This window comes from Anolis carolinensis, chromosome 1 (assembly GCF_035594765.1).
Source record: "Anolis carolinensis isolate JA03-04 chromosome 1, rAnoCar3.1.pri, whole genome shotgun sequence".
Taxonomy (NCBI): Eukaryota; Metazoa; Chordata; class Lepidosauria; order Squamata; family Dactyloidae; genus Anolis; species Anolis carolinensis.
In genome coordinates, this window is record NC_085841.1 from 274,813,737 (window position 1) to 274,831,712 (window position 17,976).

Here is a 17,976-nt window from a genome sequence, read left to right on the forward strand (position 1 = left end):
GGTTGGAGGAGGAGGACTATGATGAGGAGATTCCTGCAGGTGAAAATGAGACAGTTCTTGCAGTGTGCTAAATGAGTGCTGATGAAGTGGTGAATTTGGACCTGTGCAAAGTGATGGAATGATGGATATGAACAGAAGATCAACCTCTCACTGAGGTGTGTATAAAAGTCTGATAAGTACTTCACCCTCTAAATACAATCCCAGATATAGGACATCCAATAAAGTCTTTTTTCAAGTGTTGTATGTAGATTAGAAACAGGAGATCCAGCTATATAGCCCATGTTGTCAGGGTCAATAGCAAGTGGAAGAACCAGAAAAGACGGTTCCATCAGATTGACAGTATTAGGCAGCATCATCACATCTGACTCCTTCAGGTAAGCTGAAGATAAATGAACAGGCTCGACTTTCTTCTTACAAACTGAAAAATCACCAGAAGGCTCCTTTTGGATCTTGAAAACAGTAGAGATTTCAGAAAAAGCTTGTACAGTTTTGTGCAGCACCAATTATTTCAAGTAGGGCTGGTTTGAATCTAAAGTTGATGGTACCAAAGATCCCTGATGTTTGAAGGAAGTTTTATTATTATTGACATGACTCATGGCACAGTAGATAGTGAAACTTATGGTACTGAACTCCTAGAGAAGAGTTTTAAGATGTGAAACCCTGTTCCAATTAGCCATCTGACTGGGTCGTAGTTTTTTGTGCTTTCTCTTTTTTCTTTTTGAAGATAAGAACATTTGCTCTTCTGCAGTCTGCTGGAAATTCTCTTCTCCAGAAAGAAGTAATTCTGAGATTACTTCTGCCAATTCTTTTAATAGCCTTGGATGTACTTTATCTGGCCCTGGAGTTTTGAATTAGAGTAGTTAGGCATTTCTATTCTACCTCTTTACCAGTTCTGTGCTACATTTTCCCTACTGCATTTCTCCTACCATCCCCATTGTAGCTGCTGTTGCACTAGAGCCCTGAAACACCTTTTCACCACAAACCACACTCTGTCCAACCTGGTAATCCAGTATGTAAAAGTTCATTTAAAGAAGAATGTATACATAAAAATAATAAAATTCAAAAAAGAGAAACAAAGTTCAAAAGGTTATTTCCAAGATAGCCAAGAGTCCAAAATCCTTTCAAATACAGTCTCCAGGGTCAACCCACAAATATATCTATATACAAGATAGCATGAATCCAAGGCAGACAACCTATGCCACACATGAACTAGAAGCAAGAACACACTTATTATGTGATGAAATATGGTAACCTCCTCCTCAGAGACATCCCTTGTGTGTTCTGTTCACCATCCAAGACAGTCTGCTCCACTCTATCCAACAGAATGACATACTCCCTAATATGGGCCTCACATTGCTAGATATTCTCTTCCAAAAGGGCCACATCCACAAGTATGAACACAAACATACCATAGCTGTTTCCGGTGACTGAAGCAGTCCTCGCACCATCCATATTCAGTAGTCAGAGCCCCTCTCTGTCTGCTGACCTCTGGGCCTGAAGCTGGAGCTATAGAAAAGGCTAGCATCTGCTAACCCCTCCTCCAACCAAAACTCTGACTCACATCCTCTCAGCAGATGCCCTACCATCCTAAGAACATGTGCTCAGGCAAAGGACTTTGTCTACAAACAATAACACAACTGAACACTGATGCACAAACAACCACCACCTCCATAAAATTCACAAAACAATCAGCCAGCCAACAATTAATCAGCCAACAAATTCTCTCAAAAAACTCCATGTGGCTAGGGATGTTTAACCTAACAGAGATAAGCTCACATTGTGCTGTCTCTTCCTCCATGCAAAAGCACCCCTGCTCACTGAGTTCCCATTCGCCAAGCTCAATGACTGGGGCTGTAGTTATACAGAGAACTAATGACAGCTAGCGCCCCCCCCCACCCCCTTAAATTATGTGCTCAGGCAGAGGAGCTGGGGCTGAACACAATGATGCCAGGTAAAAGCGAACTGGGGAGGTTTAAGAGGAATTGTTCTATGTACAGTATAGATGGGGTGGGCTTTCTGCTGAAAAAATCCAGTTCTATATATTTTTGAAGATGGTCTTGCGGGAACAGAGAATTCCATATGTGTGAGTCATTGGGTCCTTCCACACAGCCATATAACCAAGAATATCAAGGTAGATAACCCACAATATCTGCTTTGAACTGAGTTATCTGAGCCACACTGCCAAATAATCCAGTTCAATATGGATTTAATACAGCTGTGTGGAAAGGGCCATATCATGAAGAAGAATTAAACATGAGCTAGGCAGTTGCTTTTGTACATATTGTGCTGCTTGGTCTGCCTAAATAATTGTAACAAAGCAGAGATGTTTTAAGATCACATATAAACTCTGATACCAGATGCATACATTAAAACATGATAAAGAAAAAAAAACTTTACCCTGAAAATTTCTGGATAATCTAATCTGGACACCAAAACCAGGCTTTTGGGTGCAAAGACTTCTGCAGGCTGAATCAAACCAGACTCCTCCTCTCCTTCAGTTTCTCTTGTGCCCTTAAAAACACAGAAACTTCACTCAACAGACAAAAGGTAGGCATCTTTTTGAAGTAACAATATGAAAAACTCAGTAAGTTATAAAATCAGAAGTATAATACAATTTTAATTAACATTATAGAACTTTAAGACAACAGAATACAATTTGTGCTTCGCTTTACAAGATGGCTTACAACAGTTCAATAAAATATTTAAATATAGCATCTGTATAAAATGCAATGAATGTCTAAAAATTGTATATCTAATATAACATTATATATAAAACAATATAACACATTTTTAGAATTATTTCTTCAATGCTATTCCCAGGATATGAACAGTCAGTGAATACAATGTAAAGCACAATAGAGTATCCTGTCTCAATGGCCTACTCAGTAGGCTAAATGAACATTTCCACTTCCATGAGTTATTATTTCCTAGCCAGGGGGAATGAGCAAGCCCAAATAGCTTTTTGTCAAGAATTTTGGAACAAAAGAAATGGTTTCTACTTTTAAGTCACACTCTGATTCAATAATTTCTCCTACTGACTTTAACTCTCTTCCCATTCAAAATTATAAGTCCTGACAATAGCAATGCATGACTTGACTTTCAATTGTCACATCAATTGGTTGATTTATAGTTTGGAAGCTACAACCTTTCAAAAATCAAGATCTAAATACACAGCATTGGCTTCTTCGTTGCAACAATCCTTTCCTGAGGAGGGAGTCAAATCTATCTACCAAGTTCAATAATTTAATTTAGGTCTGCTAATTTTGCATATATCTGTGCATCTACTGGGCTTTAGGACTGGAGAAACAAGAGGAGGAAAGCTGCAACTCACTGCTCTCTAGACATTTTCGGGGGGGGGGGGTGACTTTACAGATATCGCTATCCATTTATTGGTGCCATCCAAAGACATTATGCTGACTGATAGATAACTCTGCCATTGACATATATAACTGCTATTTTATAGCATTTTCCTTTAATGTTGTTTATGGGTTTCTACTGAAAAGCAGCCTATCCGTTACCACAATTACAGAGGTTCAATTCAAAGAACCCACTTCACTGAATTTATTACAAATTTTAGATATGAAAGCACTATATATTTAGCTTTTCATTGTTCACCTATCTGCATAAAACTTTTCCTCTGTTTATTTTTCATACTATAGTGAGAGATTCAAACGGCCAAATATGTTTATGAGGGTGTTCTGACATTCCTACAGACTTTGGTGAAACAAACAGCAAGGACTGTTCATATTTTGTTTCCCAGACGTTTACTGTTTTTTATCCCTTTTTACGGGATTCCATTAAAATGTGCAAGTTCTTATCATTATACTGAACATTCGACAGACCTGTGATGTCTCATGGGCCATGTAGTTCCGTCCCTAACACTGTTGTGACAGATGAGGAGGAAAATTTAGGTTTTCCTCCGTTTCAGTCAGAATTGGAACTTTCTCAGCCAGAACTGGAACCCTTGCACCTGCAGGAGATTTGCCTTCCAGAAGTTTGCCAAACAAGCCCTGAGCCAAAATCTCCCCCTTTTTCTCGCCGTGATTATTGTCAACAACAGAGAGGAGCTCAACAGGCTAATCGCAGAAGCCTGAGAATCGCGGCCAAACAAATGGTTGATTAGCCTGCTTCCCATGAGAAACTTTAGGGAGTCATGCATCTGGACCCAGAGAATGGCTTTCGCTTCTGGTTCCCCAGAGAATCTGCTCTTGGCGGGAAACCGAGACCCTACTTAGGTGTTTTGCCCACGAAGGAGTCTTGCGGAGTCAATTCGTCAGCTACGGGAGTAGGTTGTGTGTGGACTACGCTACTCCCGCGGTCGAGTTCTTGTTCCTGTTTCCAGCCCTGCCTTGTTTCCCAGGACCTTGCCTTGTTTTTGGACCTCGCCACGAATTTACCACGGATCCTGTCCTTGCTCCATGTTCCTTGTTGCCTTGAATCAAGCTTTGTGTACCAAGAATCAAGTTTACTTCCTAGCCTTGCTTAAGTTCATGGATTAAAGGACCTTGTCATCTCCCCTCACTTTGCTTGGCAAAGTGAGTGTTTCGGTTATTGGATTACAACTTTGGACCTTACTATTTCATATTGGACATTGTTTCCCTGGACTATATTTGACCTTTCCTGAAAGGTCATCTTCTGAACTATATTCTACATTTACTTTTATTGACTTTACATATTTCCTTAATAAAGATATTAGATAGATTCTGGCCTCTGTGTATGGTTATTGGTGCTCTGCAGCCTGGGTCGTGACAGCTTGACTCCGCCGCCTTAAGCACCAATTAAACCAGGCCAGAATGTCTACCGGAGCCGGGCCGGGCGACCAGCCACTCAGCTACACCATCGCCAAGGATGAAGTGGACCGAATCCGGGATATGCTCAATACACAGGCGGGAGAGATACGGGGCTTGAAAGACCGCGGAGCCCGTCTCCCTGCCCTGGCGTTGCCAACCAAGTTTTCTGGGGAGGCTTCCAAGGTTCATGTTTTCCGTCGCCAATGCCAGGCGTACCTAGAGGCCCGTAATGCCGAGTTTCCCCAAGAAGACATCAAGGTGGCGTGGATTTATAGTCTCCTAGACGGGCCAGCGGCCAACTGGGCGACGGCGCTGTTCGATCAAGCCTCCCCACACCTAAGTTCCGCGCAAAACTTCTTGGATCACCTTAAGGCAACTTGGGGGATCGAGGACAATTTAGAGGCGGCCGGCCACAAACTCCGACGCCTTTCCCAAGGGGACAGGCCTTTGTCCCAGTACATAGCCGAGTTCCGAGTGCTGGCCCATAACACCGGCTGGAATGACATAGCCCTCAGAGGACAGTTTCGGGAGGGTCTCAGCATCGAGATGTTGGAGGAAATCTCCAAGGTGGATCCTCCAAACTCTCTTGAAAGACTTATTGATCAATGTTTACGGGCCGAAGTCATGCTTGCCAACAGAAAACAGTGGATCCGAGGCCAGAGTGGAAGAGCTGGAGCAAAACCTCCCGCTCCCACCGGCACCCAGCCGCGTCCAGTGTGGAGACCCCCGCCACCAGCCCCATACCCCAGAGGAAGTGAGGAGGTGCCGATGCAGTTGGGCAATGTGCGTCCCAGATTAGATGCTGCCGAGAAGGCCCGCCGCCAACGTCTAAACCTCTGTTGGTACTGCGGAAACGGGGGCCACTTTGCCAGGGAGTGTCCAGCCAATGGGAAGCCCGCCGCTCGTCTGGCAGCGGCGTCCTCCGTGGAGGCGAAAACGTCCGAGGCGGCGGGCGCAAAGCCGGCGGGGGAAGCCAGCGACCGGGCGTAGAGAGGCTCGCCAACCCGGTCAAAAACCCCACTCAAGAGCCGCCAACCGGGGTCCTATTTCTCCTAGTGGTCACCTTGTGGTCAGCCAAGAAAGGACCCGTCATGATCCATGCCATGATAGACTCTGGAGCCACAAACAATTTCATTGATAGAGAGTATGCCGACTCTCTGGGACTACAATATCACGATTTCAAGAACGCCCGTGTGGTGCAAGCCATAGATGGCCGCCCCCTCAAGACAGGTCCAGTAAGCCAATGGTCTGAACCCACCAGAATGTGGATAAGGGAGCACATGGAAGAGATTTCCTTCTTTGTTACCGAGGTTCCCCACTTCCCTGTGATTTTGGGAATTCCATGGCTGACGCTCCACGACCCCAGCATCTCTTGGACCAACAGAGAACTGCAATTTGCATCCAAATATTGCCAAAACCATTGTCTTGTAGCCAAGGTTTGCCACGCTACAGACGCTGAATCCATTATCACCTTGCCCAAGAAATACTCAGACTTTTGGGATGTTTTCAATGAGAAAGAAGCTGAGAGACTACCCCCGCATAGACCCTATGACTGTGCCATTGACTTGGTGGAGGGGGCCCCGATTCCGCGAGGACACCTCTACTCCTTGACTGAACCAGAGCAAGAAGCTCTCAGGGAGTTCATAGAGTCAAACCTCCGCAAGGGGTTCATCAGACCCTCTCAATCCCCAGCCGCTTCTCCAGTGATGTTTGTGAAAAAGAAGTCAGGGGACCTACGCTTGGTGGTAGACTATAGGGCATTGAACAATATCACTAAGCGGAACCGCTATCCCCTGCCTTTGATCTCGGACCTATTAGACCGGCTCCGAGGGGCCAAGGTTTACACCAAGCTGGATCTTCGAGGGGCTTATAATCTAGTTCGCATTAGGGAAGGGGACGAATGGAAGACCGCCTTCCAGACTAAATTCGGATTATTCGAGTCCCTGGTCATGAATTTCGGTTTATGTGGAGCTCCCGCAACGTTCCAGCATTTTGTCAATGATATCTTTCAGGACTATCTAGATCGGTTCTTGATCATCTACCTGGACGATTTTTTGGTGTTTTCTAGATCACAATCAGAACATGAGAACCACGTCAGAATGGTGTTACAACGATTGCGGGATCATGGACTTTATGCCAAGCTGGAAAAATGCGCTTTTGATCTACAAGAGGTAGATTTTCTGGGATACCGTGTCTCGCCACAAGGGCTCTCCATGGACCCGGCAAAGGTTTCAGCAGTATTGGAATGGCGGGCGCCAACCAACAAGAAAGAGGTGCAGCGTTTCTTGGGATTCGCGAACTATTACCGTAAGTTCATTCCAGACTTTGCCCGCTGGTCTGATCCAATCACCAGCTGCATCCGTGGGAAACAGCCTTTCCGCTGGACGGAGCAAGCAGAGAAAGGGTTCCAGCAACTAAAGAAATTATTCACGTCCCAGCCAATCCTTCAGCACCCGGATTCTCAAACCCCTTTTGTTGTACAGGCTGACGCCTCCGATGTGGCAATTGGGGCTGTACTTTTGCAACCAGTGGGAGATCATCTTCACCCTTGTGCTTTTTACTCCCGTCAACTAACCGCCCCAGAGAGAAATTATACTATTTGGGAAAAAGAACTTTTGGCCATAAAGGCAGCCTTTGAAACTTGGAGACATTGGTTAGAAGGGGCCAAATTTCCCATTGAGGTCCATACTGATCATCGGAATCTAGAACATCTAAGAACTGCCCGCAAATTAAATCAGAGACAACAACGCTGGGCTCTATTCTTTGAACGTTTTGACTTCCAGATCCATTATGTAACCCCAGCTCAGACCAAGCAAGCAGATGCTCTATCAAGGAAACCAGAATATGCTGCAGGGCGCAAAGAGTCCTTTGAATCCCAATTGCTGCAGCCCGAGAACTTTGCCACACTCACAGTGGGGAATACCAAATCCACTCCAATTGAATTTACTTCCTCTACTCCAGGGCCCCTTGGTGCTCAGGAAATCAGGGCCAGTCAACAGGCGGATGCCTGGGCTCAAGATCAACTTCGCCAAGGACTACATTTTCCCTTCGCGCTTAAGGATGGGCTACTTTGCTATAGAAACCACGTCTACATCCCTCCAGGACCGGGCAGAGAAAAGGCACTTCGTCTATGTCATGACTGCAAGCCAGCAGGGCATTTCGGACTATTTAAAACCATGCATTTGATCCTAAGAGATTTCTGGTGGCCCAAGATCCGCAAGGATGTGGAAAAATATGTCAATACCTGCCCAGTATGCCAGCGTTCCAAGACAAGAAGGGAGAAGCCCTCAGGGCTACTGCATCCCCTTCCTACTCCATCCCGTCCATGGGAGATAATTTCTGCGGATTTTATCACTGACCTACCACCTTCCCTTGGATTCACCACGATCCTAGTGGTGGTGGACCTTTTTACCAAATTGGCCCATTTCATTCCCTGCGATGGCCTCCCCACGGCCAAAGAGACTGCAGATCTATTCCTTCAACATGTTTTCAGATTACATGGATTGCCCAAGAGTTTGGTCACTGACCGTGGGTCCCAATTCACCTCTCGTTTCTGGAAAGCACTACAAAAACTATTGGGCATAGACTCTCGTTTATCTTCGGCTCACCATCCCCAAACGGATGGGCAAACTGAGCGCACCAATGCCACTTTGGAACAGTACCTTCACTGTTATGTAAACTATCAGCAGGACAATTGGGCTTCCCTGTTGCCGCTGTCGGAGTTTGCCTACAACAATGGTGTCCAGGCTTCAACTAAAGAAACCCCGTTCTTTGCAAACTACGGTTTCCATCCACGTTTCTTTCCCTCTGTCATTGAAACCTCAGAAGTCCCCGCAGCAGAGGACTGGCTGCAAGAACTCACAGCGGTGCAACAACTTTTGCTCCAGCAACTGGATCAAGCCAAGGAGGACTATAAATGCCACGCTGACAGTCATCGCCAGCCGGGCCCCGAAATCAAGGTAGGAGACCGGGTTTTCCTGTCCACTCGCTTCTTGCCCTCCCACCGTCCCTGCCGGAAGCTAGATGCTCGTTTCATTGGTCCCTATCCAGTGGTGGCGCAACTAAACCCCGTGACTTTCAAACTCCAACTTCCGCGCTCTATGCGCATTCATCCAGTGTTTCATCGCTCCCTGCTCCTTCCGGCGGATGGTGTGTGCCCTGATGCAGACCGGCCGGCCCCCACTCCTGTTTTAGTGGATGGGGAGGAGGAATTCAAGGTTCAGGACATTTTGGATTCTCGCTTTCATCGCCGCCGCCTTCAGTATCTCATTGACTGGGTGGGTTTTGGCCCCGAAGAACGCTCTTGGGAAGACGCTTCCACAGTCCATGCCCCCGACTTAACCCGCCGCTTCCATCAGTCCTACCCCGCCAAGCCGCGGCCCCGCACCTCGGGGAGAGAGCCCATTTTTGAGAGGGGGCTTGAGGAGGGGGATAGTGTGATGTCTCATGGGCCATGTAGTTCCGTCCCTAACACTGTTGTGACAGATGAGGAGGAAAATTTAGGTTTTCCTCCGTTTCAGTCAGAATTGGAACTTTCTCAGCCAGAACTGGAACCCTTGCACCTGCAGGAGATTTGCCTTCCAGAAGTTTGCCAAACAAGCCCTGAGCCAAAATCTCCCCCTTTTTCTCGCCGTGATTATTGTCAACAACAGAGAGGAGCTCAACAGGCTAATCGCAGAAGCCTGAGAATCGCGGCCAAACAAATGGTTGATTAGCCTGCTTCCCATGAGAAACTTTAGGGAGTCATGCATCTGGACCCAGAGAATGGCTTTCGCTTCTGGTTCCCCAGAGAATCTGCTCTTGGCGGGAAACCGAGACCCTACTTAGGTGTTTTGCCCACGAAGGAGTCTTGCGGAGTCAATTCGTCAGCTACGGGAGTAGGTTGTGTGTGGACTACGCTACTCCCGCGGTCGAGTTCTTGTTCCTGTTTCCAGCCCTGCCTTGTTTCCCAGGACCTTGCCTTGTTTTTGGACCTCGCCACGAATTTACCACGGATCCTGTCCTTGCTCCACGTTCCTTGTTGCCTTGAATCAAGCTTTGTGTACCAAGAATCAAGTTTACTTCCTAGCCTTGCTTAAGTTCATGGATTAAAGGACCTTGTCATCTCCCCTCACTTTGCTTGGCAAAGTGAGTGTTTCGGTTATTGGATTACAACTTTGGACCTTACTATTTCATATTGGACATTGTTTCCCTGGACTATATTTGACCTTTCCTGAAAGGTCATCTTCTGAACTATATTCTACATTTACTTTTATTGACTTTACATATTTCCTTAATAAAGATATTAGATAGATTCTGGCCTCTGTGTATGGTTATTGGTGCTCTGCAGCCTGGGTCGTGACAAGACCAGATTTCAAAACTTGTAATACTTTATCAAGCATCACTGAATAAAATTCTGATTTAATCCACCTTTTCTCTTTCCCCCTCCAGCTTGGAATGATAAAAAATTCTCATGTTAAATGAACCCACTTCTTCTTCCACAACAGTCTGAATATCAGTTAAGCCTTGGTAGGAGGTCCTAGAATTGTTGGCATATTTTCCTTTCTACATGAGAGCCATCACAGGCTGCAAACAGAGAATTAGAATGTCTTTTTCTGGAGTGCTAACTTTTCCTGTTCCTTGCATCCATAATAGAGGGCATGAGGGACTGAACTGTTACATGCCCTCAATTATGGATGCAAGGAACAGGAAAAGGTCATCTCCCACCTTGCCTTTGTGGGCTTATGGTGTCTAAATTGAGATGAAAACACTTCAAATGGGTATAACCACAATATGGTTGATCATGTCAATTCAGGCCTCCGATCAAGCCAATTTTTGAGTAATCAGTGGCTGTCTCAGCCCTGCTTGTCTAGCGAAGACTATGACCTTTGTAAAAATGGCACTGGAGGAATGGGTAGTATTAGTGAACACGCTGGCTCCCCTCACAGGTGGACTCAGAACTCTCATGCTTGTATACTGGCAGTTGCCAAAGGAGAAAAGAAGCCTTATAAAGCCACAGGTGCCTGATAAGGGAAATGTAGATTATTGCTCATCTTGCTGAATCACTTGGCAACACAGGTTGCTGAAACATGCCAAGAACTTGTCTGCCAGCTAGGAGATCACACTGAATTGTTCACTACCCCACCCATCTGCCCAATTCCCCTCAGGGACAGTTAGCAGCAGGAGGCACAACCAACTTAGATCTGACAGGACTCATTCACAAATGTCTGTTTTTTTTAATCTTGGTGGTAAATTAATGTTGTCTTTTTTTAAAAAAAAAAATCCAAACTGCTTCACTCCTGAGATTATGAAGTCCGCCACAATCCTGAACTCCTCTGGGGTGGTGCCAAAAGATTAAGTGGTTCTCCTCTCACAGGGCAGGATTAAAAACTATGACTTTTGTACCAATCACCTAACCCTTTCCTGTATGTTTCAGATCCTACTGAACCACTGTGTTTTTATTTTCTCTACGGAATTCTGAAAGAAAGCTTATGGGAGTGTGACTGCATCTTTTTCACCTTGTATAGTGTATTGTGCTACTGTCAGTTATTATTATGAAGATTATTTTCTCAGGCAGGATAAATTATTTCCTTTGGGGACCACTGAGGTGTTTGGAAGAATTGACATTTTGAAATCAGTGCACAAGATAGAGATTTAATATGCCTGAAGTGAATCTTCTAATAACAAAATCCATTACAAAAGCCTGAGTACACTACATTTTGACAAGAAGAATTAGCCGTTCAAAGCCTTTATTAAAAGGAGGAAAATGTTAGTTTTATATCACTTTCATTTAAGAAAAAAAATAAATAGCAACATCTGATGCAACAATTGTTTGTTGCATTGTTGACATCCTTTCACTCAGTCATTCTCAGTATCACTGTTTTGCTAAGTCACTTCATCATTGAGGAAAATATCTACACCATTACAAGGAATTATTAGTCATTGCTGCATATTATATTAAAAGAGAAACACAGCACATCATTATTTTTAGTTAATGGTGATGATGATGATAATGATGATGATGATGATGATGAGCCATTATCTGTATAGAGAAAGAGAACCTTACTATTCTTTTTGGTGAGTTGCTTGGACCCTACAGGAGAAAGGCAGCATATAAACAAACCCAACCAAACACACCAACAATTACATTTCTTTGTCAACTGTCTGATGCACTGAATAAAATGTGAATTTTGAGAGCAGCAAGGAATGAGATTGTGTTGGACTGTATTTTTGTTCTTTCAGCAAAACACCAGTAGATGGCACTGGAGATTTTTTTCCCTAGCCCTTCGAGATGTCTTTAATATATGGCTGCCCCATGAGCTATAGAAGTGATTGGCATATTTTCACTTTCTATTTGATTAAATAATTTATTCCAAATGAAGTAGGAAACTATACCATTTCAATGTAAATCAAATTCGTCTAGAAGAACAACACACTGATGTTCCACATTCTAGACAATTCTCCATGTTTTTTCAAAGAACATCTATAGATGTGACAAGTCTTAGTAGAACAGTAAATAGATCTAAAACTCTTTCGCTATCAAAAACATTTTCTGGACTCACATGTGAAAACATGAACTACATCTGAACATATTTGCCAGAAAGCAACAGTCCTCAATTGTAATATAAATCTCCATACTTTATATGCATTATTGCCATGTTTTTTCAGCCAGGGTAGTGCAGTGATTTGAGTGCTGGACTAGAATCAGGATTTGAATTCCCACTTGGGCAAGTCAATCTCTCTCAGCTTCAAAGGAAGGCTATGGGCACCTCACAGTGAAAAAATCTTCCAAAAAACATCCCATTACCTTAGTGTGGAAATGAATTGGAGGCACACAAAAAAAAACCCAACATGTTTTTTAATCAATCCAGTCAACACTCCCACTCTCTCCATGGTAGTGTCAAGAAGACTCACTTTTCTCCAAAATTCAAGCAATCTAAATAATCATTAGCACACCTTTATGGGCACCGCAGTTGAAGGGAGACGTTGACAAGCTGGAAAGCGTCTAGAGGAGGGCGAATAAAATGATTAAGGGTCTGGAGAACAAGCCCTATGAGGAGCGGCTTAAAGAGCTGGGCATGTTTAGCCTGCAGAAGAGAAGGCTGAGAGGAGACATGATAGCCATGTACAAATATGTGAGGGGAAGTCATAGGGAGGAGGGAGCAAGCTTGTTTTCTGCTGCCCTGCAGACTAGGACGCGGAACAATGGCTTCAAACTACAGGAAAGGAGATTCCACCTGAACATCAGGAAGAACTTCCTCACTGTGAGAGCTGTTCGACAGTGGAACTCTCTCCCCCGGGCCGAGGTGGAGGCTCCTTCTTTGGAGGCTTTTAAGCAGAGGCTGGATGGCCATCTGTCGGGGGTGCTTTGAATGCGATTTCCTGCTTCTTAGCAGGGGGTTGGACTGGATGGTCCATGAGGTCTCTTCCAACTCTACTATTCTATGATTCTATGGTGACAAATGTGTAAGCCAGTGGTGCAGAGATGCTACTGGAAAAGAAGGTTAGAATCCCTTATCAGTTTTTATCTAGGTAAGTGCTTTATAAGAAACTTTTCCTGGCACAAGCTCCACCCATAGATCTGACAGAAACTTATTGTCAACAGAATAGCACTTCTCCCCATGCAGCTGGTGCCTTGTAAAACAGTTTGATTCCAGACATAATGTCAGAATAAAGACAAAACAGTTATTGACCCCAATTTACTTTACAGGGCATCCAATGCATGGGGAGGAGGGCCATTTGTCTAATGATGAGAACATGATTGTATAGTATTACCATCAGCTTTTTAGGGCCAGGGGAAGTCACTTAGTTAAGCACCTGGTTAAATTATGACCTAAATCCAATTGTCAGGCCCAATTTAAGTACACTCACTGATTAAACAGAAATTAGGTAAGATAAAATGTGTGTAATTTCCATTTATTTAATGAGTCTACTAAAAATTAAAGGTCTTACTTGCTCCTATAGTATATATGTGTTCTGGAAAACATACACAGTGTTATGTTTAAATGTGCACCGGAAAAAAAAGTTTCAAATTTGAATAAAGGAACAAATTACCAAACAGAAGCACAAGCAATTTGGCAAATATTGCATCAGTATGGTATATGAATGGCTAAAATTATAAATTGTTCTTGGAAATGAAATTACTTTCTTATTCTTAAATAAAAGGCCAACACTTGTTAATAATGTTTCCTATGTATGTAAACAACTGTAAAGAATTATTGTTCTCTTGTAATTTGAGATTTTTATAATTATCATAAAATCTAACTATAGAAACTGTGTAATTCATACAGAAAGCATGCTATAATAAGACACTGTAATTTAACACATTGCATCCCATGCCTGTGTTATCTGTCTTTATACATACATATCAAAAATTTGAACCAGGTAGAGTGACAGGAGTCAAAACAAGCTTTTTTGCCACAAAGAAAATAGCCACAAAGAATCCTTGAAAGTTAAATTAAAGCAGACTTCCTCAGCTTAGTGTCTTCCACAACTGTTGGACTTTTCTTGCAGTGTGTCTTTAAGTTATTTCTGAATTATAGCAACCATAAGGCAAAACTATTGTGGAGTTTTCTTGGCAAGTTTTGTCAGTCAAAGTTTGTCTTTGCCTTCCTTTGACCCTGAGAGAATGAAATTTGGCTGGGATCACCCAATGTATTTCAAAAGGGGATTTGAGCCCTGGCCTTTAGAGTCACAGCCCAATGTTCACAACACGCTGACTATCATAGCTCTTGAATTACCACTCCCATATTCAGCACTACGGGTGTTGTAGTCTATATCTGAAAGTCATACAGTCAAGGAAGGAAGACTGTAGAGCTTTCAAAACTTTGTCTTGCAACACACTACTGTGTGTCGCACTAATGTAACAAGAAACCTCTGAGTCTATGTAAAATAAGCAATAAATAATATGTTACAAATATAAATTAAAGTTCTTCATGAAATATGTTGTGTCCCCATATATTTTATTATTGCAATTTATGTATGTGTCCACATCTCCTTATAAGAGTTGGTTTAACCTCTGGTTTGCTAATAAAACTGAATTACTATGTTGTGAAATGATCATGTCTAAAAGTGTATCATCAACATGAAATGTTTTTAAAGTTCTGCTGTAGAACATTGATGATTAAATGAATATGATATTATTACTCAGCATTTTTAGAACAAATTATTCACCCATATATGGTTATTAAAGGAAACATCATTGCAGCACATTTATACTAATCACAATAAAAATCAAAGAATGACACATGTCTTTTCATTTGAAACATTCTTAACATTGTTTAATAAATACAAATGACACAATTAACTGTAAACAATTCTCCAAGCTTCCAGTTAGTGTGCATTCTCCCTCCTGGGCAGTTGATTTCTTAACATCTGTGGTAAATTCTTCATAGCATCATGTTTCAATAGAAGTTGGAGGAAATAACACTTCATGTCCAGACTGTCATAATCTCAAATAAAAAATCAATCTATAGGAAGCAGCAACCTAAGGGGTTTCATTTCCAGTTTGAGATCTAATGACACTATGAATCCAGGAACCACAATGGCATTATTAAATTATTCAAAGATTCTATGATACCAGGAATCACAGCTTCTTTATAAATTTATACACAAATTCACAAAGATATGCCAAACATTTTTATGACTAAGATAAAACAGAAGTCCTAAAAAAGAACTTCATATTCCTAAACACTTTCTGGTTTCCCATTCCTTGAGTAGCTCTGGATATGTAAATCAATATCCAGAGCTATTAGGACTATCAGGTTTTAAACCACAAATTTTGACAAAGACATTGTTTGATCTTTCCATTTACTGGCAATGTTTAGCAAGCAGCTGCTATAGGAAGATACCAATTATATCTACAGTGGACCAACATGCCTAACAACAACACATGTGCAGCCATGCTCCCAAACAAGTGGCAGACTTGTAAAACATGATGTTTTGGTGTTTAATTTGTAAAATCATAACGTAATTTGACATTTAATAGGATTTTCCTTAATCCCTCCTTATTATCCAACATTTTCACTTATCCAACGTTCTGCCAGCCATCATCTATTTGTAGTTATCATGGGGAAAAGGTGTTTCCTCTTAATCTTTATCACCAAATCCTTGTTTCTACAAAAGACAACTTTTTCAAAATTTAATTATCACAGGGACAGAAAGTGTGATGACATTTTCTGAACAGGGTCACAGAGCAGCAAAACAAACACCATCATAGGGAACTGTTAACCCTTCCCTATGACATTTCAGACTGGTAGATCACCTCTATCATACTGTTTGTTAACAAGCTGAAACATCATATATATATATAAAAGACTCTATGTTGGCTATGTGCATTTGGGAAGACCAATATAGAGAATACCAACAATAAATGTAATCAATAGTACTATTTTGAGCAAAAGTACTGTGGTTCTTTTAGTAAAAGGCTATTACTTCTAGATTCTAAAAATATGCATTCTGAAAATAATATTAACTGAGAAGAGAAATGTTTAATTAATATCAAACAGCTAGTGTTCTCAAAAAATAATTTGAAAACTAAGGGAGTTTCATAATCCTAATCTAACAATTTTAAAGCTTGCTTAAAATAATAAGTAAATCTTAAGAATACAAATCTTGGAATAGGGGATCATCATGAAAATTTCATAACAGCTGTAACGACCGATGAGATAATGGCCAAGATCCTACACTGGAAATGCAAAATGGAAATCTCTGCAGGTAGAATTACATGCTTATTATGAAATCCAGCCCTGAATGGCAACGCTGTGCAACTAAGTGGGAAGCAAATGTATACCCTATATCTTATGTTCATGTCCATCTCAGACACATGTCATGTGCAAGACAATCTCATGCCCATCTGCATGTAAAATGGTAACAAACACACAACTATGCTTCTTCAACCTTGAACTGATTGTGTAGATTCTGTGTCAGACAAAAATGCTCAACTCTTTCAGTAATGAAACACATGCATTATTCTGGAGTAGTTCTGATAGCACAAGTTAAAAATAATACATTACTTGGGAACACTTTGATTTTACAGTGTTAAAAGGCTGTTACTGGTAGATATAGTGATACTGTTTTAATATCTAATTAACAAACAATGAACATTTTTTTCTGTAATGTGTTGAATGATGCAAATATTGGACACAGATAAACATACTGCAGGCTAATAGCCTGTAATTAATCTTTTATTATATACCTGCAGTTCTGGTCAGGTGCATGAATCTTTTATACTTTGTAAAATAAAAACAAAGGAAATCCATTTCCTAAAACAGATTTTATTATATTAAAATAAATGTTTCTTCTTTTAATAATACTAAAGTACTTGGAAAAGTTATAGCAGCAATTTATGTGCTCTCTAGTCAGTACTCTGCCAGTAACTGAAAGTGATATTGGAACCTTCAGAATGTAAAACATTAATGAGCAATAAAGCCTGGAAGGATGCCCTTGCATTCAAGATATGGGCATGGACAAGAATGTAACCTATGAAAGGTGAAACCTTAAAAATAGACATTTCCTCACCGTTTGATTATATGAGCTGTATTACCAAAACCAGCAATGGTAATTAAGAAACCTTATTTCTATTTCTATATACTCAAGTGCTTGAACACATAAATCAGAGCTTGCAGCAGGGGTCAGTAACTCTGGATGTCTGTCAAAACACGTCCCAGGAAAGTCCTCATTGGAGACTCTTAAATGTGCTGCTCTTCCTCATCACCAGCATGCTTCTCCTTTGGCCTAGAGGTGCATGGTGAGTGAATAAATAAAGCTGATGAGTAAGAAGAGCAAATTCCATCCATGTTTGCTGGCTTGCTAGTTTCCTTTCTCTATGCCACAGAGAAAATACCACAATTAATTCAATAGGCACCAGCAACTAGTTGGTCTTCCTCTACATTCCTGTTGTCTGCTCAAAAGTAGTAAACAGTCAGCAATACAACATTCTGACATTATGGCTGCTTCCTCATTTATACTCTCGATGGCAATAATGAATGAGACGGGTTCTTACTGAAGCCCTGGTTCTGAAATCCTTGCAGGGCAGTGAAAGGAAAACCACGTTTGAAAAGGGTTTATGTTAAAGGGCGACCTTTGGGGCTGCACCCACAATTGTGGTTTTGCAATTAAAAATTACCATTTGGTGTTGTGGATATCAAGGAATGAATGTACAAGTCAAAAAGTATCTGAAACCGGACATAATATCTGATGATGGCCA

At 41.9% G+C, this 17,976-nt stretch overlaps 1 protein-coding gene across 14 annotated transcripts in view; it reads right to left on the bottom strand.

Moving 5' to 3' along the window:
- Nucleotides 1–17,976, bottom strand: part of sbf2 (SET binding factor 2) — a 339,926-nt gene that overhangs the window by 174,718 nt on the left and 147,232 nt on the right. For 12 of the 14 annotated variants that reach the window (XM_008106923.3, XM_008106934.3, XM_008106960.3 and 9 more), the window contains exon 4: nt 2,398–2,511. The exons of the other annotated variants lie outside the window; for them this stretch is intronic. In XM_008106923.3, coding sequence (XP_008105130.2) covers nt 2,398–2,511 — 114 coding nt within the window. The remainder of the gene's footprint in view (nt 1–2,397; nt 2,512–17,976) is intronic. 14 annotated transcript variants of the gene reach the window in all.